The 21,386-nt window shown below is 41.4% G+C and overlaps 1 protein-coding gene and 1 non-coding gene across 3 annotated transcripts in view; both read left to right on the top strand.

The window, feature by feature from the left end:
- The window catches only part of cdk2 (cyclin-dependent kinase 2), a 28,729-nt gene extending 14,151 nt beyond the window's left edge, over positions 1-14,578 (top strand). The window contains exons 4-7 of one of the 2 annotated variants that reach the window (XM_043681876.1): positions 516-686; positions 2,097-2,198; positions 11,715-11,918; positions 12,693-14,578. In XM_043681876.1, coding sequence (XP_043537811.1) covers positions 516-686; positions 2,097-2,198; positions 11,715-11,918; positions 12,693-12,797 — 582 coding nt within the window. In that variant the 3' untranslated portion in view covers positions 12,798-14,578. Of the gene's footprint in view, positions 1-515; positions 687-2,096; positions 2,214-11,714; positions 11,919-12,692 lie in introns of both variants that reach the window. The other variant, XM_043681875.1, reaches the window with a different exon arrangement.
- On the top strand, positions 8,136-8,209 carry trnai-aau. The gene has a single exon. It is a non-coding gene; the product is annotated as a tRNA-Ile (tRNA).
- Positions 14,579-21,386: the final 6,808 nt, after the last annotated feature.

Below are 21,386 nucleotides of genomic sequence, written 5' to 3'. Positions count from 1 at the left end.
TTTTGAACTGCAAGGCTTTCTTAATTTGCTTTTAATTTTGAGCTCAGACCCTGCAGCCATTATACACTCTAAGCTGGGAGTGTGGGGTGACCTTTAAGAGCAAAGGGTGTGGAATAGAGTGGTGTGAGCAGAAGTTTTGTTTTTTTTTTAAAGCTTGTGAGACTTGCCATTTTTACTGCTAGGACCCAACCCTCTAGGTTAAGTTATTAGTCCATGTTTGAAAAAAAATGCAAGGATTTAAAGCTGCCTGATAACTGTTCACTTGGTCAGAGTTCCTGGCACAGACTGTGAGCTGGTGACCCCACTTAGGGAAGCCCTGGTCTAAAGACCTTACTTATCACCTGAATTAGCTATATTAATGGGAGCCCCGGAGTCTCCGATGAAGTTTGCATACTAGCTACGGGGTTTTGAGCTATTCCAGTTCTATATATTATTGACTCCGATCCAGTGGTTACTGTGATCTGTGCAATTGATTATTGTGTATTGGTTAATAATTATGTGTTTCTCTTGTTCAGAGCTATCTATTCCAGCTACTGCAAGGACTTGCATTCTGCCATTCTCATCGGGTACTTCATCGTGACCTGAAACCGCAGAACCTCCTGATCAATGCAGAGGGTGCAATTAAACTAGCTGACTTTGGACTTGCAAGAGCTTTCGGAGTGCCTGTTCGCACATACACCCATGAGGTATGTCGTCCCCTTAACTGAATACAGTGATTCAAATGGACAGCAACATGTGCCAAGGTATCACGGGATGGGAATTGTTAATTTTGCTGTGTTACGACACTGGGTAAACCCCTCTGCTAATTTAAATCCGACAAAGAGAAGCTCATCTCGAGAGGCAAAGAACTATCCCAGATTTCGGTATTTAGAATAAAATTGTTAATTTTTACTTTTTAGGTCCAACAGAGAACATTAAAACCACAACTACTTACAACTCCTTTCTCTTAAACATATCTTTTACATCCCACTCTACAATACTGGTCTGATACATTCCCTCTTAAGGTTACGGCAAATCAACTTTGGACCCAGTTGTCATCATCAGATGTCAGTCTTTCTCTGTAGATTTCTCTAGGTCGGCTTTGGGGTTCTGCTGCACAAATTTCTAATGGACAGGTACCTTTCAGAGAGCTAGTTGGCTAGCAGTCTATACTTGTTGGTGTTCTTGGCAGTTCTTGCCCAGCTGTTCAAAATGTCCAGTTTTATACCCTAAAACATCGGATCATTTCATTGGTTTGATGTCATCAAAACATTAAATTCAAATTCGATTGGATTTTGGTATTTGGCACATAATTTAAACTGGCCAAATTTGAATCTGTTTTTCTACCATGGCATGACAGCACCAGCTATTTGTGTCAACCAAATGTTACATTTTTAAACTGTTCAGCACACTCTGTGCTTTCAGTCCTTACCAGCTTCCCCTCTCTCTCTTAAAGGTAGAGCATACACCTATACCTTCATAACAGCTGCAAGTAATGTAATCATTCCCAGAAGCTGAGGAGATAGCAATGGGTGACAGGTTTTAATGGGCAACTAGAGGCTGGAGCTTCTTGCGTTTGATAGTAACTGCGACTGGGGTTGCAGCTTGTCAGTGAAACTCATTTTGCCATTCAGTGGCATAGAGTTTCATAACTGCATTTTTCTGTCCTTGATCCATTTGCTGATGGCCTTTGAACTCGTTCTGAAATTATTTTTGTTTATTTTGAGTGGCAACCAAAATAAAATAAAATGGGCCTTTTTTTAATATGGTGCAGGAGTTGAGAAGATAGGACCACTGTTCTTTGGATTGTGCTTTCCATGGATGCTGCATGACCTGCTGAGTATTTCCAGCATTAATGGCTTTTATTCCGAGGGTTAGAGCTCGGGTAAGTAGGAGAAATAGAGACCAAGGGAAAATTATTTGTCAAATTTAAATACAACAAAGTGAATTTTTATTAAAGAATGTTGATTGCCTCGATGTGGAATTCTTTGCAATTTCTCCATTGTCAGGGACTGTATTATTATTGATAAATATCACTGTTTGGACTAAAACGTCCAAAGGTCTGTTAGAGGAAGTAAGGTGGGTATGAGTTTGAAATTTTTTTTTCTTTTTTGCAGGTTGTCACATTGTGGTATCGAGCCCCTGAGATCCTCTTGGGATGTAAATATTACTCCACTGCAGTTGATATCTGGAGTCTTGGCTGCATCTTCGCAGAAATGGTAACGGATTCTAAAGTTAGTGCAGCTCTGTGTTAAGATGGTGATTAAACTGAGACATACATCAAAAACACACTCCTTTTATTAAAAAAAATCCTCTTTACATTTCTTCCTGTGTTCCTGCAACAGGCTGTTCATTCTAGGCAAGAGCTGATGGTTATTTATTGGCTTGGTTTTATAGTTTGATAACATGGAAGTGTTGAAGTGGGACTCTTGCTTCTCTTGCCTCCTCACCTATCCCACTGTTCCACTAATTCTTCCCTCCCATTTGCCAAAATGTCATAAAGCCTCAAATAAATTTTTATCTGGAGAAGAATTGGGGTGAATTTCCATTGAAATGGAGATTGGAGCATTGATCCCAAAATAAGAGGAGCAAGAAAACATTGATCCCATCGTTAATTAACACAGCCCTATGATAAATCCGGACATGGGATTTTTCTTTACATATTCATCAGTTGTTCAGTTTAGAAATGCATATTTTCTGTGGTTATGTCTTATTTACAAGACCTAAAACTTTGGACGTGTTGTAGGGAACAAAAGTCAAGAAGTGCGCAGATAGTGAAAGCTCCTTATTTTGGACACCCATGTCTTAACCATTTGAGTAGGGAATAAATTGCACAGCTGCCTTTGGCTTGATCTATGCAATAAGTGATCTTCTGAACCAGGGGTCTTTGTAGAGGTTTGAGAAACAACTTCAGGCACGTGAATCTCTACCAGTGTACCCCATATTGTGAAATAGTCCAACTCTCTGATCTCAACAGTCTCAGAAAGCTGCAAAGGTATGCAGGATATGGAAGCTGTTTTCAGGAATCCGTGTATAGGAATTGGTTGAGGTGAATCGTATAGATGAATTTAAGAGGAAGCTAGATAAATACCTGAGAACGGAAGGAGCGGAAAGATGTTTGAGAGTTGTAAATAACTCCTGAAAACACCTTAGTTTTGGCTGATTGCTAGGTAGTGTCTCCTTTTGACTCATTCGTGAGTAACCCAATAAAACACTATTCTTACTTGGACTTATTGAGAATCATACTGGATAGCAATAAAGCACACACTGACTGTGTGACTTTAATATAGAAAGTGAGATAACTATGTGGTGATGGGAGGAGGAAAAACATCTTTTCATCTGATGAATTTATGCAAGATTGCCTGGAGTGTGATGGGATACAATCATGTCTATTCAGAATCATGTTCCCAAAGGAGTATTTGATTGCTATCATTTGCACTCGGATGATCTCCACCCTCTCTCCCTACCCTAACGTCTGTGTGATCAATCTCATCAGGTTTCACCATGAGGCCATGAGAGTGGGATATGACATAGTTCATGACTTTGCTGCAATAGACTTGGGGAGGATGGGTGATAGGGAAGGCGAGAATTGAGAAGACATGTTTGAACCATTGCTGCGAATCTACAGAACCATTTCTCATAAATATTAGTTTTATCTTTTTTTTAATCTGATGAGTCACTTCAATTATCCATTTGATTTTTTAAATTATTTAACTGAAAGGCCATTGGATATTTTTCCCCTGCCGCAATTCTCTTCCACCCCCATCTTCAGTGGACAGGACAGACTGGTGAATGCTCAGGCCTTGGTCTTAAGCCCCATTAGTTTCCCGAGCACATTTTCTCCAGTGATAGTCATTGTATTTATTTTCTCTCCTCCTTTTGCTCCTTGATTATTTTAGTGTTTTGGAAATGCTATTACTGTCCTCTACTGTGAAAACTGATTTATTCATGTCCTCTGCCATTTCCTCATTCCCCATTATTATTTCCCCAGTCTCATTCCTCAGAAGCCTATGTTCACTTTGGCTTCTCTCTTCCCTTTTACTTCTTTAAAGGAGCTCTTGATGTTATAGCAAGTTTACCGTAAAAGTTTATCTTCTCCATTTTTTTTTTGTCATGTCAGTTTTTAAAACTCACAGTGCTCTGGCTTACCACTAATTTTCACCAAATTGTACGTTTTTTTTTCCTTTCAATTTGATGCGATCCTTTCACTTCCTTGGTTAACCAAGATTGGCTTATCTCTTCTGAGACTCCTTCTCACTCACTGGGGTGTATCTTCACTGTGAAGCATGAACTATTTTCTTATATATCCGTCATTGTTCCCCAACTGTCTTTGCTGCTAAAACTCCTTTTCCAGTCCACTCCAGCCAGCTCTGCCTTCATTACTTTGTAATTGCCTTTGTTTAAACTGAGTACAGTTATAGAATCATAGAGATGTACAGCATGGAAACAGACCTTTCGGTCCAACCCGTCCATGCTGACCAGATATCCCAACCCAATCTAGTCCCACCAGCCAGCACCCAGCCCATATCCCTCCAAACCCTTTCTATTCATATACCCATCCAAATGCCTCTTAAATGTTGCAATTGTACCAGCCTCCACCACTTCCTCTGGCAGCTCATTCCACATGCGCACCACCCTCTGTGTGAAAAGGTTGCCCTGTAGGTCTCTTTTATATCTTTCCCCTCTCACCCTAAACACATGCCCTCTAGTTCTGGACTCCTGACCCTGGGGAAAAGACTTTGTCTATTTACCCTATCCATGCCCCTCATAATTTTGTAAACCTCTATAAGGTCACCCCTGAACCTCCGATGCTCCAGGGAAAACAGCCCCAGCCTGTTCAGCCTCTCCCTATAGCTCAGATCCTCCAACCCTGGCAACATCCTTGTAAATCTTTTCTGAACCCTTTCAAGTTTCACAACATCTTTCCGATAGGAAGGAGACCAGAATTGCATGCAATATTCCAACAGTGGCCTAAACAATGTCATGTACAGCCGCAACGTGACTTCCCAACTCCTGTACTCAATACTCTGACCAATAAAGGAAAGCATACCAAACGCCGCCTTCACTATCCTATCTACCTGTGACTACACTTTCAAGGAGCTATGAACCTGCATTCCAAGGTCTCTTTGTTCAGCAACACTCCCCAGGACCTTACCATTAAGTGTATAAGTCCTGCCAAGATTTGCTTTCCCAAAATGCAGCACCTCTGAATTAAACTAAATCTGCCACTTCTCAGCCCATTGGCCCATCTGGTCAAGATCCTGTTGTAATCTGAGGTAACCCTCTTCACTGTCCACTCCAATTTTGGTGTCATCTGCAAACTTACTAACTGTGCCTCTTATACTCGCATCCAAATAATTTATGTAAATGACAAAAAGTTATTTCCGACCCAAGTTCCTCTCTCTCAAAGTGAATGCTAAATTGTACCATGTAATGGTCACTGTTTCTTTGATCTTTTACTCTGACATTATTACACATCAGATCCAAAATAGCCTTATCCCTAATTGGATGAAATGAGGGTAGAAATTGGGGAACGCTGACCATAATGTTTCAGTCTTCCTCTGAGGAGGTGCCAGAAGACTGGGAAATTGCAACATTTCACCTTTGTGTAAGGAAACTTGTAAGGCTAATCCCAGCAATGACAGACCATTCGGTTTAACTTTGGGGAAGAACTTCTGGAAATAATTAATCGGCAAAGTAGTTACTTTGGAAAAAGGGTAGTTTGATTAGAAAGAGTCCACATGGATTTCTGAGAGGGAAATCTTGCTGATGTTTTTTTTTGAAGAAGCAACAACGACTTGCTGAGCAATGCTGTTGATGTGGTTTACATGAATTTCCAGAAGGTATTTGATACAGTGCTGCACAACAGACTTGGAAGGAAAGTTATGCATCATGGTATAGAAGGGGCAGTAGCAATTTGGATACAAAATTGGCTGAGTGATAGGAAACGGAGAGTAAGGGTTAATGGATACTTGTTAGGGCTGGAGGAAGGTTTGTAGTGCAGTTCCCCAAGGGTTGGTATTGGCATCCTTCCTTTTCCTGATCTGTACAAATGATCTGGAACTTGGTGGGCAGGGAACAATTTTAAAGTTTGCAGATGACACTAATCTTGGGAGAATTGTAAACTGTGAGGGGAACACTGTGGAATTCCAAAAGGACATTGACAAGTTGGTGGAGTGGATGGATAGGAGGCAGATGAGGTTCAATACAGAGAAATATGAGGTAATACACTTTGGTAGGAGGAGTATGGAAAGACAATATAAAATAAGCATACAATTCTGAAGGAACAGAGGGACCTGGATGCATATGTCCACAGATCATTAAAGGTAGCCGGATAGATGGAGAGAGCAATTAATAAAGCTTAGTATCCTTAGCTTTTGTGAATAGGGCAAAGAGTATGAAGGCAAGGAGGTGATGTTGAACTTAAAGACATTTGTTCGACCTCAGCTGGAGTATTGTGTACAATTAAGAACACCACATTATAGGAAAGATGTGACTGCATTGAAGAAGGTGCAGAAGTGACTTACAAGGATGGCTCTGGGAATGAGAAACTTGGTTATGAGGGTACGTTGAAGAAGTTGGAATAAAACCCTAAAGACCTGCAGATGCTGTAAATCAGAAACAAAGACAGAATTGCTGGAAAAGCTCAACAGGTCTGGCAGCATCTGTGAAGAGAAATTAAAGTTAACGTTTTGGCTCTGTTGACCCTTCCTCAGAACTGATGGTAGCTAGGAAAATGTTGGTTTACATGCAGAAGATGGGAGGGAAGGGGATAAGGAATAAACGATAGGTAGGGATAGAGCCCAAAGAGAGAGAGAAGACAGTTGGACAGACAAAGGAGTGGATAACAATCTGGCTGGGAGGGTGATTGGTGTTAATGAAGACTGTTAGTGGTTAACAATAGGTAGTGTGTAACGGCAGACTGCGTGATAAGGTGTGGTGTGTGTGTGGTAGGGGGCTGGGAAATGGGAGAGTTCAGGCCCTAAAATTATTGAACTCTACAGAGTCCCGAGGGCTGCAGGGTCCCCAAGTAGAAAATAAGGTGTTTTTCTTCCAGGTTGCACTGCAGCAAGCCTGAGACAGAGATGTTGGGCAGGGAAGGGTGTGTTAAAGTGGCAGGCAACTGGAAGCTCAGGGCCATTTTTTGAGGAGCAGAACGTAGAAGCTGGTGGGCGGAAGTGCAGGAAATGGGTTGGACCCGGTTGAGGGCCCTGTTGACAAAGGTGCTGGGGAATCCTCTGTTGAGGAAGAACATGGACGTTTCAGAAGGAGCCTCCGCTCTCACCCCCTCTCTTCCTTCCCGCAATAGCGATAGGGTTCCCATGTCCTTACCTCCCATTCCACCACATCCGCATCCAGAGGATCATCAGCCACCACCAGACACGCACATTTACCTCCCATCCCTTGTCCACCTCCCGTGGGGACAGTTCCCTCTGGGACACCCTGGTCCACTCTTCCTTCACTCTCAGCATCCCCACCCCACAGCCCTACGACACCTCCTCTGCAACTGTCGAAAGTGTAAACCTGCCCATTTACCTCCTCCCTCCTCAGTATCCAAGGACCCAAAGATACCTTCCAGGTGAAGCAGCACTTTACCTGTAGTTCACACAATCTAGTCTACTGCATTCGCTGCATACAATGTGGTCTCCTCTACATTGGGGAAACGAAGCATAGACTGGATGACCGCTTCACAGAACATCTACGTTCTGTCCTGCAAAAAAAACCCTGAGCTTCCAGTTGCCTGCCACTTTAACACACCACCCTGTTCTTTGGCCACTATCTCTGTCTCAGGCTTGCTCCAGTGTTCTGGTGAAGCTCAGCACAAGATGGAAGAACAACACTTCAATTTTCTGCTTGAGGACTCTGCAGCCCTCTAGACTCAATATTGAGTTCAATACTTTTAGGGCTGAACTCCCCTGTGTCCTAGCCCCCTACCCCACACACTTGGCCTTGTTTTCACATAGACTGCCATTACACACTACCTATTGTTAGCCACTTACAGCCTCCATTAACAGCTAATCACTCTCCTAGCCAGATTGTTCCCTACTCTTTTGTCTGTCCAATTGTTCTTCTCTCTCCCTTTGGGCTCTGTCCCCAACTTCTGTTTACTCCTTATCCCCTCCCCCACCCTATCTTTTGCATGTAAACTGACTGTAGGTCGGTTAGCTCAGATGATTAGAGCGTGGTGCTAATAACGCCAAGGTCATGGGTTCAATCCCCACACTGTCCAAGCATAGTGTTGAGGTTTGCCAATGAGTGATGCTTGCAGTGTTTGGGTGGGTCATTATTTTTTGGGGCAGCATGGCGGCTCAGTGGTTAGCATTGTTGCCTCGCAGTGCCAGGGACCTGGGTTCAATTCCAGTCTCTGGTTACTGTCTGCGTGGAGTTTGCACATTCTTCCCATGTCTGTGTCGTTTTCCTCCAGGTATTCCGGTTTCCTCCCACAGTCCAAAGATGTGCAGGTTAGGTGAGTTGGCCATGGGAAATTGTCCCATAGTGATAGATGCATTAGTAGGGATTGGGGGAATGGATCTGGGTGGGTTACTCTTTGGAGGGTCAGTATGGACTTGTTGGGCTGAAGGGCCTGTTTCTGGACTGTGGGGAATTTAATTTAAATTTTCCTAGCTGTCAACAACTCTGAGGAAGGGTTACCAGACCCGAAACGTTAACTCTGATTTCTCTTCACAGATGCTGCCAGACCTGCTGAGCTTTTCCAGCAACTTCTATTGAAGAAGTTGGAACTGTTCTCCTTTGAGAGAAGAAGGCTGGACAGGAGGTTTAAAGAGGTTTTCAAAATCACAAGTGGACTGGATAGAGTGGATGAGGAGAAACTGATGCCATCTGTATTGATGCATTTTTTTCAAAGCCCTTCAGCTCTCTTTAAAGAAAATTACATTGCATCTACAGCACAGAAATGGATCATTTCGCCCAGTATGTCTGTGCTGGTACTTGCATACTATATGAGCTGCCTCCCACCTTGTTTATTTTAACCTGACCAACATGAGTTCCTATTCCTTTCTGTATCATGTAGTTTCTCCTTAAATACATCTATAGTGTTTGTCTCCACCACTCCATGTGGTAGCAAGTTCTGCTCTGAGTAAAGAAGTTTCTCCTTGGATTTCTTTTGTGACTCTTAGGGGCGGCACTGTGGCTCAGTGGTTAGCACTGCTACCTCACAGCGCCAGGGACCCGGGTTTGATTCCAGCCTCGGGTGATTGTCTGTGTGGAGTTTGCACATTCTCCCCGTGTCTGCGTGGGTTTCCTCCGAGTGCTCCAGTTTCCTCCCATAATCCAAAGATGTGCCGGTCAGGTGAATTGGCCATGCTAAATTGCCCATTGTGTTAGGTGCATTAGTCAGAGGGAAATGGGTCTGGGTGGGTGACTTCAGAGGGTCGGTGTGGACTTGTTGGGCCGAAGGGCTTGTTTCCACACTGTAGGGAACCTAATCTAATCTATTTATGACTCTCCGTTTTAGGCTGAACACGACTACCACATGGAGTCTTCTGGTTTATGAGGAGAAGGCAGGAGAAATGTTTCTCGCTCCCAATCAGCCATGATCAAATGGTGGAGCATTCGGGCTAAATGGCCTAATTCTGCTCTTATGTCTTATGGAGTAGTGGAGGCAAAGATGCATTTCAGGAGACACACTGCATGTGTGAACCAAGACAGCAAGCATTGGAAGGCTGTTTAGTTGCAGGGCACATATGCAACTTTGTCCTCCTTGACACTCACATTTTTCTCCTTCCAGTCACTAGACAATCACGAGGAGCAAGTTTCAATCTGATTCTACTTTTCTGAACCAAGGGACACAGGCCAATGATGGCTTCAAAAATCCTTCATGTTTATGTTTATAGATCACCATCTCCACCTTAAATTATGCATGAATAAAACTACCTGAAAGGAACAGCACGACTGAAAGAACCAATCTATTCAAAAATCAGACAATATATTACACACCTGAGAAGACAGGTAATAATTGGGATAGATTTTTCCTTTGCCCTATTCATGGGCAAAGAAAGATCTGCACACAGTTCACTCTAGAGCACACTAGTATGACCCCACCCAGTGACTCAAGTCTTGCTATAAAAATCCTTGCTTCATGCAATTGAAGTGATCACTTTGCCTTTGCCTTCCAAAACTTGCTGTCTTGGCTCACACATGAAAAATGGTCACTTGAGCGAGGCAGTGAAGAATGCCTCGTGTTTGTAGAGCGTGTGCCCAGTAAGAAAACACATGCCTGCTCAAGAATTATGCCTAACCCTGTACTACCACAGAGGACACTTCTGCACCCTCAGGGAGCAAGGGGAAATTTAGGTTGAGGACTGTTCTTTGTGACAGTGTTCATTGTGCAAGGAATAGATTAAACAGAGCTCCTCTGAATTCTGCTTTCAAATAGCTGCATTGTTTAAATGTGGTGTATGATTCCAGTGTGCTGGGCTAATGATGTAATGAAACTTGCTGACCCACTCCCCTTAGGATAGAAATTTTTGCCCTCCATTCTACACATACTTTTGCCTTTTTGTTGGATAATATGCCCACTGTGTTTTGTGGAATCACAAGCAGTCTGGTGAAGCAGTAGTTGTATGTTTCACACTGAGGTTCTTGAAGGGTCGGACTGGGGAAGAAAGGGTACATTGTTAATTAAATATTCAAAGCAGTTGAGCTCAAGCTGTAACCATTGCATAACCAGATTACTGTGCATATTTGCAGTGAATCTATATTTCTTTTATCTGCAAGCTGTATGTATTATGTAGATCATGTAATCAAACCTTAATTTGCCAGGAGAACAAAAGTACATTGCTGGGACCATGGCTATGTCAGACTTGCTAACCTTTCCACATCAGTATCTGGATTTTATCACCCATTGATAAAACCAAAACAAGTGTAAAAGTATATTTATTCGTTGCTTTTACTCATTTTTTTAAAACAAAAGCCCGAATAATGAAACTTTCATTTTGAAAGTGGACATTGATTCCTGTGTTTGTAGATGGCAGGTTCCGCAGCCAAGAAAGCAAGTACAGTTTTTTAAAAAAAGAACTGCAGTGTTGGAAATCAGAAACAAAAACCGAAATTTCAGGAAAAACTCAGCAGACCGGGCAGCATCTATGGAGAGAAAACAGAGTTAACTTTTCAGGTCCAGTGGCATTTCTTCAGAACTGTTCCCAACTGTTCACTGGACTCAAAACATTAATGCTGCTTTGTCTCCACTGATGCTACCAAAGCAAATATAGTACCTTCAGTCTGTATAAGTTAATTTTCTGCTTTTTGTTAGTTTGCTTCTGTTGATTCATTAGGTAAAATTGTTGGTGTACAAACCACTGAGGCTGTACCTACAATTTTCCAATCTATCTTGATTGTATTGATATTTGCTAGACATCAGGGTAGCGGGAGGAACATGACAATGTGATTAACCTTTGTCTCCCTGCTCCTGTCTTCTGCTGGGACATATGCAGTGTGGGCAGGGGCAAGCTGTGTTTTTAATGCTCTGCCAACACTGCTGTCTCAGCATGTGCATATGGTCACTGGTGACAAACCAGGGAGTAGCTGGTCTTGGAACTTCAGAACTAGAGGAACAGCAGTGGAATCTTGGGTTCCAAACTATTTGATGCTTCAGATATGGACTGGATACTTGCATGTGAAAACTCAAAAGAGCACAGGTACTCTTAGTTGAGAGTGCATAGGGTGTTTTACTGAAGCAATATTGCCAATTCTGGTTTTGGTTTTGTTTGTCTTAGGTCACGAGGAGAGCCCTATTTCCTGGAGACTCTGAGATTGATCAGCTGTTTCGCATTTTCCGAACACTTGGAACACCAGATGAATCGGTCTGGCCAGGAGTAACCTCCATGCCTGATTACAAGCCTACATTCCCAAGGTGGATTCAGCAGGATCTTGGTAAAGTGGTGCCCCCTCTCGATGAGGTTGGCAGAGACCTGTTAGCGGTGAGTCATGAGATACGAGTACAAGCGGCATGTCATGTAAAGACTTCAAGTAGTCACTTACCCGCATTGATCTGATGATCAGTCTGTGGAATTCCATCCAGGATCCTGGGAAAGTGAGAAAATTTGAGAGGGGAATTTCAATCATCTATACCTGTGGATTAATTTGAAATGAAGAGGTCAGAGTCCTAGGTTCGCTGTGTTTACACTTTGGCTTTGAAACCAGAGCAACCTCAGAACCAATGGATATTTTTTGTCCTGCTTAAATAACAGTGTCCACAAGTTGTGAAAATCTGGACTTGATAACAGGCAGAGAGGGAAAGAAAAACAGTTTATCATTGATATAAGCTGGTAGCTTCTTTAAAAACCTGACATAGACTCTACTTGTGCCCTCTTGAGTATCTCTGATTTTAACCTCTCCACCATGGTTAGCCATGCCTTCAGCTGCTACAGCCCAAAACTCTGGAATTTTCTGTCTAAATCTCGCTGCCTTACACTTAGATGCTCTTGAAAATCTACCTCTTGGACCGAGTTTTTCACCATTTGATCTTGTTTTTTCTTATGTGACTCGATGGCAAATTTTGTTTTCTAATGGTTTTATGAAGCATTGTGGAGCTTTTTATTACTTTAAACCCACTATGTAAATAAAAAGTTGTGGTTGTTCATTCTACTACAAATCAGTGCTTCACTATTCTTTAAATCTCTCTGATCTTTCCCTTGCTTTTTAAAAGTTGTTGCTGAATTTTAACTGACCAATTTGATCCCTCTTTCTTGCAGCAAATGCTTCAGTATGATCCAAGCAAGCGGATCTCAGCAAAGAGTGCCCTGTCTCACCCTTTCTTCCAAGATGTGACCACACCCATCCCTCAACTTCGAGCTTAAAATCCAGCTGATCTGGAAATCCTGAAATGTCATTTGGAAGGAACTGATGAGGCAGCGTCTGTTCATATTGTCATCCAGTCTTTATTCCCAGAAGTACCAAAGATCCATGTATTGGTAATTCACATCTCCAGCAGAGCTTTTTATTTAACAAGTTCCATATGATTTTTGCAAACATTTAAAATTTAACTTTTTTATCAAAGTATTTTTCATAATCCTTGGAAAAATGGGTGGTCTCCAGTTGGCTTTTCTCGTGAGACCATCCTTCCAATTTATCATGTCAACATAATTGGCTACACAAAGAGTCACAATAACTACATTTGTGCTTTATTTTTAATTCCTACAGTAAGCTCTGATTGTCATCACTCATCCAGAACAGCATTAACGAAGCCCTGGTGAGATTCTTTCATCTGAATGAAAATTACATTTGCATTAAAAGGTCCCAGTGACTCAGATGCAAATCTCCAACTCTGAGCCATACAAACCAGGAGGTCCTAGTTTTGATTCACAGTACCGACTGATTTCATCTAAAGTTAAGATAGAGGTGACTGAGTTAGGCCCCCCTCTCCCCCCTCCCTGCCCAAATTCCTGTATAGTGAACCTTGTTGGCAGTATGGATAGGTGATGACGTAGATGTGACACTACCTGCAGTTGGATGGTCAGGTAGCACTTATTGTCCAGTCTGGCATGTGAAAAATGGCCTTTTAGACAAGGTAGCAGAAATGCCCTGATTGAGTTCAAAGTGAGAGTTGATTTTGGAGAGCAGAAGAGAAAATTTTAAAAGTATGGGATAAATTGCTCTGCATCCATTCTAATGTTGAGTTATGAAGGACTCTGGTGCTGGATTAGTGAATCTCAGCCAGTGAGGACTGTCCACTCGCCAGTGACACTCTGTTAGGAAGGGAGAAAGACAAATTGAGTCTTTATTCTTAGTTGGTATCCAGCAGTCTGTTCCAGAAAATGTGTTTTTGCAGATTTCTGGTGAACACAGGGTGAACATGGATTGGAAGAGAATTGGGGAGAAACTGGTCAAAAGGGAAATAAAGATTATTAGAGAAAGAGTCAATTATACTTTGTTGTAACAGTATAATTAGATTAATTGAGCATTTTGCTGAGTAGGTTTATTTTCTAGTTGCAGTAGATAGATTCTTGTAGCTTTTCGGAAAGTCACTTCAGGTGAATGCATGATAATGAAGTCAGCCGAAAAACTCAATGTTGAGATTTTTTTGTCTCTTCTCATAAGAAGCAGCCATGCACTTGGATGCTGATGGTTACGAGATAGCCTGTGCTGTACTATAGATCTTGACATCAATCCAACCCATCTGATCCTGTTATCCTTGGTCACAACTGCAGTTGACATAAATATGGATCTACTAGTATTGAACAATACTGGAAGGAAAGCACCAAAAAACAAGGAGGAGATTGAGCTGCACAAAAGAAAATGCACAAGCTAATGCTTAGAAACTGAAATTGTATGAAATCTTTGGAGCAAGTAATTTTTAAATTGAGGTTGCCTCCATCTCAGTTGAGTCCACAATTCCCCAAAATTTGAGTTGGAACTGCGCAGGTTTGGATTAGTGGATACTGTCACTTTAAGACAATATAGCAATGTGCATTTTTGAACAATTCCTTTGTTTTAATCTGTTATGCATAATTCTAAATTTGAATCTGCGAAGGGATTATTTTTACGATGTTTTGAGAGTGGATATAAGTATTGTTACCTACATAAGCTCATCTGAACTCTTATTGGAGTTTAACCAATGCTTGTCCTATCTGAATGCAATACAACCATCCTGATACTCTGGGCTTGTATTGTGGCCAACTTACTCTGCATTAGTAGAAGGTTAAGTACTGTGAGATTACCTGGCCAGCGGGATCAGCATTTCTTGCAACATAAACATGTCAAGCAATTATAAGTCTGGCTTTTGCTTTGTTTTGGTGTTTCAAATTATCTCATGGACTGCATACTTTGCGCCTGATGGTCAACAAAACTGAATCGGGTTCTCCCTAAGCAAGTCAAATCCAGCAGGTAATTGAGTAATCCAGTGAAGAAACTGTGCTGCCACTTGGTCTAAATCACCAGGCACCTTTTTTTTGTGATATCTTAAGAATGCACTAAATGCTTCCAATGAGCAGGAATTGTAGTAACATGATTGTTCATGTAGTCTTACAATGTCTATCATTTGGGCAAGTCTGGGATGTAGCAATACTAACTTAACTACTGTTCATCACAGACTTTCATCCTTCCCACTTGTGCACCCCTGAACAAAAATAGAATGAGAAAATTGAACCAAATATGCAAAATGGTTAAATCTTTATGGCCCTTTCAGTGACTAAGTAATGGTGTGCATGTGAAAACTGCAACACAGAGGAGAAAAATCCCTGATTCAATCCCTAGCCTGCACTGAGTTACATGGAGGTGCAACAATGAACCAAGATATCCCTTGGCTAGAAAAGAGATTACTTCAGTAAACTGTCGTCTCTTCCATTGATAAAATCTTCCCAAGCTATTCATTTGCTCTAGGCACTCCCCTACCTCACACTGTAGTAACTAAATTAATTTCAGACTATAGATTGATATTACAAAAAGCAGAAAAGTGATGAATAATTGAAATTACATTCATATTTGCAAACTTAAAAATTCCATGCACATTAAAATTGAGCCTATGAACTGTTTGCTTTTAATGTAGAGATATTTCAAATATTGCATTCATTGCTGCGTGTTTCTGTGATTTTTGCCTTTTGGGAGATCAACTATGGTTGCACTGGTGGCTTTATCTGACCAACTTTGCCAAAATAACAGGCTTGGTTACTGCTTTGATACTGTCATAAAATTTTGGGTGTGAAGATGAGTGCTGTTTAGTCTTTTTTTAACTATTCATGGGATTTGCATTTGCCCTGTTTTAACTCTTGTATAGAAAATTAAAAATATTTTGTTGACTGAATTGTCTGTGTTGAAAGATTGAAAATTGGATCCAAGACAGTGGATGAGCATTTTTTTCCTGAGAGCCAACAAGAGAGGAGGGGGTTTGAGTCACCTTTTCTTGTACTTAAAGCTACATGTTTCTTGCCATGTTTGTAATTTGGGCTTCAGTGACCATTGTAAACTGGATACTCCTATCTGGAAATGTCTTCAAGCATGTCACTTCCTTCAGCTAAACTACTAGGCGACATGTCTTGAGCACTGTAGGGCCTTGCCAATCAATATCATTTTAATACTTTGTAATTCACAATTACCAGAATAAAGACCTTGTGACTTCTTAATTTTTAACCTCTTGGTAGTTAAAGCTGAAAATGTTTGAATGATTTAATGAGTCCATTCTTGTGGTGCCTGCCAGTCTCAGAAATGTTTTAGAGACTCCAGAAGTAAGATAATTTAGTTTCATTTTGTTTTGTTGAAAGCTTATCTTATAGTTACTTTATTTGTTGTTTTTTATATTTAAAATAAAAGTGTAAAATTGGTTCTGTTGACAACATGGGGACACTCCAGTGTAATCCTTTATGGAATGAAAACAACATGCTGGACTGGAAACACTCCGTTTTGGCAACATCTGTGAAAAGAAAAATGACATCAACAGTTCTGGTTAAACATTACTACTTCAGAAAAGCAAACACTGTCCTTGGACCAGTGTTTCACAAATGTTTTCCTGTTGTAACCCCATTTTGAGGTTTAAATGTTATTACAACTCTTCAGTGAATGAGAGAGAGAGACAGAACCCGTTACTAACTTTTTCTGGATCTCCACAGCAGATATTACTGCTTATGGATCTTGCAACTCCAAAATTCTAATGTGACCCCATTTGACATCTTGATCCCCACTTTGGGAAGCCCTGTTTACAGGTGCTCCTGATTGCTTATTTATTGAAAACCTCAAATTATAAAATAATACATCATAGCAGGAGGTCATTCAGCTCATCACATCTGCGCCAGATGGCTCAGCCTCTAGTCAGAAGCTGCCAGATCTCAATGCTACCTAGGAGACAGTTGACCTGTGCCAGTCTTCATCTCATTAATTCAATCTTCCTGCAGGAGAAACTTGTGCACAACACTAATGATAAGAAGGTGGGCACTGAAAGAAGGATCTCCAACATTATGGAGCCTCATGTCGATGTTATCCATCAGATAGTTAACTTGGTTTTTCTCTCCTCAAGTGCCACCTGATCTGTAGACTATTTGAGCTTTTTTTTGTTTTTAATTTCTTGCACTGTCATTTCTGGCCACCTGATGGCACTGGTTCAGTGCTTATGGTCATCTCCAAGATAATTTTGTATTTTAGAACAGCACAACAATGGAAGTGTTTCTGAGATTTATCCAACCATGTAAATGAAAATTAGCCAATTATTGGGATTTTTTTTTTGTTTTGGGAGGCTGAGCTGGACAAGCTGAACCAGGTACCCTTCTCTTTTTGTTAAATAATATAGGCTGTACAGAGGATTGTTTTGTAGTTTCCATAGTTTTATATAGTCTCATCTGTGTTCAAATAACTCACATTTATAACTTAATTTTGAAGAGAAATTCTTGTATTTGAGTGTTTTTTCCACAACCTCAGGACATCCTAAAGGACCTTATAGCCACTGAAGTTCTTCTGAACTGCCAATGCTACATACACACCACATGAGCAAAGCAAGTGTCCACAAACAGCAATGAAATAAATGATCAGCATCATTTCTGGGTTTAAATATTGTCCAGGGTGCAGTAGAGCACTCCGTATGCAGCGTGCTGGTTTTGTTTCTAGGTAAATGAATTGTCTGGGGACATGTTTGATTTTTTTAATGAATAAGGTGGCACGGTGGCTCAGTGGTTAGCACTGCTGCCTCACAGCACCAGGGTCCTGGGTTCGATTCCCGCCTGTCTGTGTGGAGTTTGCACTTTCTCCCCGTGTCTGTCTGGGTTTCCTCTGGGTGCTCTGATTTCCTCCCACAATCCAAAGATGTGCAGGTCAGGTGAATTGGTCATGCTAAAATTGCCCACAGTGTTGGGTGTGTTAGTCAGGGGTTTGGGTGGGTTTCTCTTCGGAGGGGCGGTGTGGACTGGTTGGGCCGAAGGGCCTGTTTCCACACTATCGCTAATCTAATCTAATGATCAAATTTGAAACAAAATACTAATATGAATAAAGATGACTGTGCAGCTCCTGGATTATGATAGATATCTATCTAGTTACTCTACAGAAGGAAAGTTAGCTCCTTCCCTAATCTGGCCTACATGTGACTCCAGACACATTACTGTAGTTTGACTCCTAACTGGCCTCGGATATGGTCAAGCAAGTTACTCCATTGCATTCAAGAAGGCATCTAGTATCGTTATCTTCACCAAAGCAATTATGATTGGGCAGTAAATGTTGGCCTTGTTAGTGATTCATATATTCTGATTATTTTTTGAAAAAAATCTCCCCATTTCTTTAAAGCCATTTGAGAGAGAAGACAGAATGTGGTTTAATATCCCATCTGAAAGATGGCATCACTAACAGTATGGCACTCAATGTACAGCTGGCACATGAACATTGAAAAGCATCTTGAGATCATTTGTAGAGATACAGGATACAGTTAGACAAAAAGTTATACTAAAGCACGAAGTATGATATTAAGCAAAATAAAAATAAGTTTTAGGTTTTACACAACACGAGAGCATTGGGGCAATACACAGAGATAGAAGAAAGCTGATGTGCTAACCTTGTGTGAAGATGACGTGCACACAGATCAATCTATAAATAAAGAGTTCTTACAGAAAGTTCCATAGACTCAAACAGCATTCCTTTAAGTGTCTAAACAGTCCCAAACTCTCAAAACACAAAACAAAATGAAGTGGCAGTGGGAAAGGCAAACAGCAACAAAATCAACAGTTGAAGTGAACCTCCTGGTCAAGATAACAATTTTTGTAAGACTCACCAGAGGGTTGGAAAACAGATCCAGAGACTGGATAGCAGCGAGCAATAGCCTGAAACCGTGAGCAGCAAGACAAACTAAAAGATGCAGAAACAGCTCCAAGGCCCAGGAGAAGCGTGGAAACTAAGCTACCACTCCTGGAAACATGCCAAGCAATCGAGAGGCAGTACCAGGCCCAGAAAGAAAACGTTTGGCAGGTACAGAACTTCTTCAGGGTGAGGTAAGAAAGAGCAGGTCAGCACATTACGCTATGCTGGAGGAATGAATGCTAATGGTGTATTTGAGAATGCAGTATTGTATCGTGGGCATTCGATGCGTGTTTTAGTGTTTGGCAAACTAATTATTGAATGGGCAAAATTCATTAAGGACATTCACAAGCTGTCGGAGAATTGCACTTATGAAAGTTTTAAGGCAGAGTTGATTTGCAACTAGCTCGTCGGTAAGGTGGCAGATGAGACCTTTCATAAGATAGGGAAGATTTAGTCTGAGCGAAAGCAAAGCAAATTGTAAGGCGACAGAACCCGGGTATTCATCTGAAGGAAAACCGATACACTATGGGGAAAATAATTGAGCAAGTCGATTCAGATTGTGGGCAGCAAAGGAGAAAGCATGTGAAAATCTTGGCCCACCATAATGGGGAAAAAAAATCATACCAAGTGCAATTCCAAAGTCTGGTGTGATGGGAATGAGTCACAAAAATGTGAAGACTGTCCAGCAGGGGGAGCATGGTACCATTACTGTGGAAGAGCAGCTAATTTTAAAAGAGTATTGTTTGAAAATGTACACAATTGGCAAACAAAGGAAGAAATTCTTTTTTAAAAACACCTCTTTTGGAACAGTTAATGATACTGGCTCGAGTGCCAAGCTAAAAGTAAATGGATTCCCCTCCCCTATATGTTTAAACAACATACAGAAAATGGTGTTTTGCTATTGAATGCATTTAATGTGAACATGCTTGTGCTCTGTCACAACCTGGATGTCATGGAAGAAAAAGGTGCTTTTAGAAGTGTGTAATATGAATAATGGCATTGAGGATAAATGACAGACGAGATGGAGGAAGTGGGTGCAGAAGCATTTGTTACTCTTGAGTTTGAGTACTCTTGAGTAGGCCCCTGCGCGCTCTCAAGCTGGAGGGGGCAGACGTTCCTGCTCCCAGCCTTCCACCCATCCAACCCCTCTACCCAATACTCCTGCTTCACAGCATATACAGTGGCATTACTGCATTATGTGCAATCATGAATCACTCCATTTGGATCAGATCAACTTAAGTAGTTCAAACAAATTGAATTGCAAATACCATGCATGAGATTGCAAGATCCTGGAAGAAGATCATTGAAGGTAAAAGCCCAACTCATGGCAAATCTCAGATATAAGGGAAGAATATTCCTAGAAAGTGTCATTCAGAATGGAGAAGGTTCTCCACACATCAGAAAGACCTGCCTTAAGCTCAGATTAATCTGTGAATTTAATGAAATTGCTGATGCTGAGCAAACAACTATATTTCAGTGAGTTTCCAAAATTGTTTTCAGAGCAGAGAAAATTAAAGACTGAATATCCCATCACCTAAAACATGATGCTAACCAATTTGCTTATAAATGCTGAGGACAGTCCTGGGCAAAGTTTAAGATAACAAATAAAATGTACTACATCAAGGAATGATTTCATCAGTTACCATGCCAACAAGATGGTATTCCAGTACTGTATGGTTAGGTTTCCAAAAAATGTTTCAATAAGGTTCTGTGTGGATTTAACTCTATTCAACAAAGCAGTGGAGCATGAATTCATCTCATGGCTTCAGTCTAGAAAAATTAGCCAAGATCACCCTATTCATCAAACTGGATGCTAACAGTGGATTTTGACAATTACTTCTGGAAAATATAGACTGTAGGGAAATAGATGGTTACATCTTGAAAAATGTCCAGATTACAGAGGAGGAAGTGCTGGATGTCTTGAAATGGGTAAAGGTGGATAAATCCCCAGGACCTGATCAGGTGTACCCTAGAACTCTGTGGGAAGCTAGAGAAGTGATTGCTGGGCCTCTTGCTGAGATATTTATCATCGATAGTCACAGGTGAGGTGGTGTGGTGCCACTGTTTAAGAAGGGTGGTAAGGACAAGCCAGGGAACTATACCAGTGAGCCTGACATCGGTGGTGGGCAATTTGTTGGAGGGAATCCTGAGGGACAGGGTGTACATGTATTTGGAAAGGCAAGAACTGATTAGGGATAGTCAACATCGCTTTGTGCATGGGAAATCATGTCTCACAAACTTGATTGAGTTTTTTGAGGAAGTAACAAAGAGGACTGATGAGGGCAGACTGGTAGATGTGATCTCTATGGACTTCAGTAAGAAGTTCGACAAGGTTCCCATGGGAGACTGATTAGCAAGGTTAGATCTCACGGAATACAGGGAGAGCTAGCCATTTGGATACAGAACTGGCTCAAAGGTAGAAGACAGAGGGTGGTGGTGCAGGGTTGTTTTTCAGACTGGAGGCTTGTGACCAGTGGAGTGCCACAAGGATCGATGCTGGGTCCTCTACGTTTTGTCATTTACGTAAATGATTTGGATGCGCGCATAAGAGGTACAGTTAGTAAGTTTGCAGATGACACCAAAATTGGAGGTGTAGTGGACAGCGAAGAGGGTTACTTCAGATTACAACAGATCTTGACCAGATGGGCCAATGGGCTGAGAAGTGGCAGATGGAGTTTAAT

Source organism: Chiloscyllium plagiosum, chromosome 43, assembly GCF_004010195.1.
Source record: "Chiloscyllium plagiosum isolate BGI_BamShark_2017 chromosome 43, ASM401019v2, whole genome shotgun sequence".
NCBI lineage: Eukaryota > Metazoa > Chordata > Chondrichthyes > Orectolobiformes > Hemiscylliidae > Chiloscyllium > Chiloscyllium plagiosum.
This window is presented reverse-complemented; position numbering and strand designations above follow the sequence as displayed.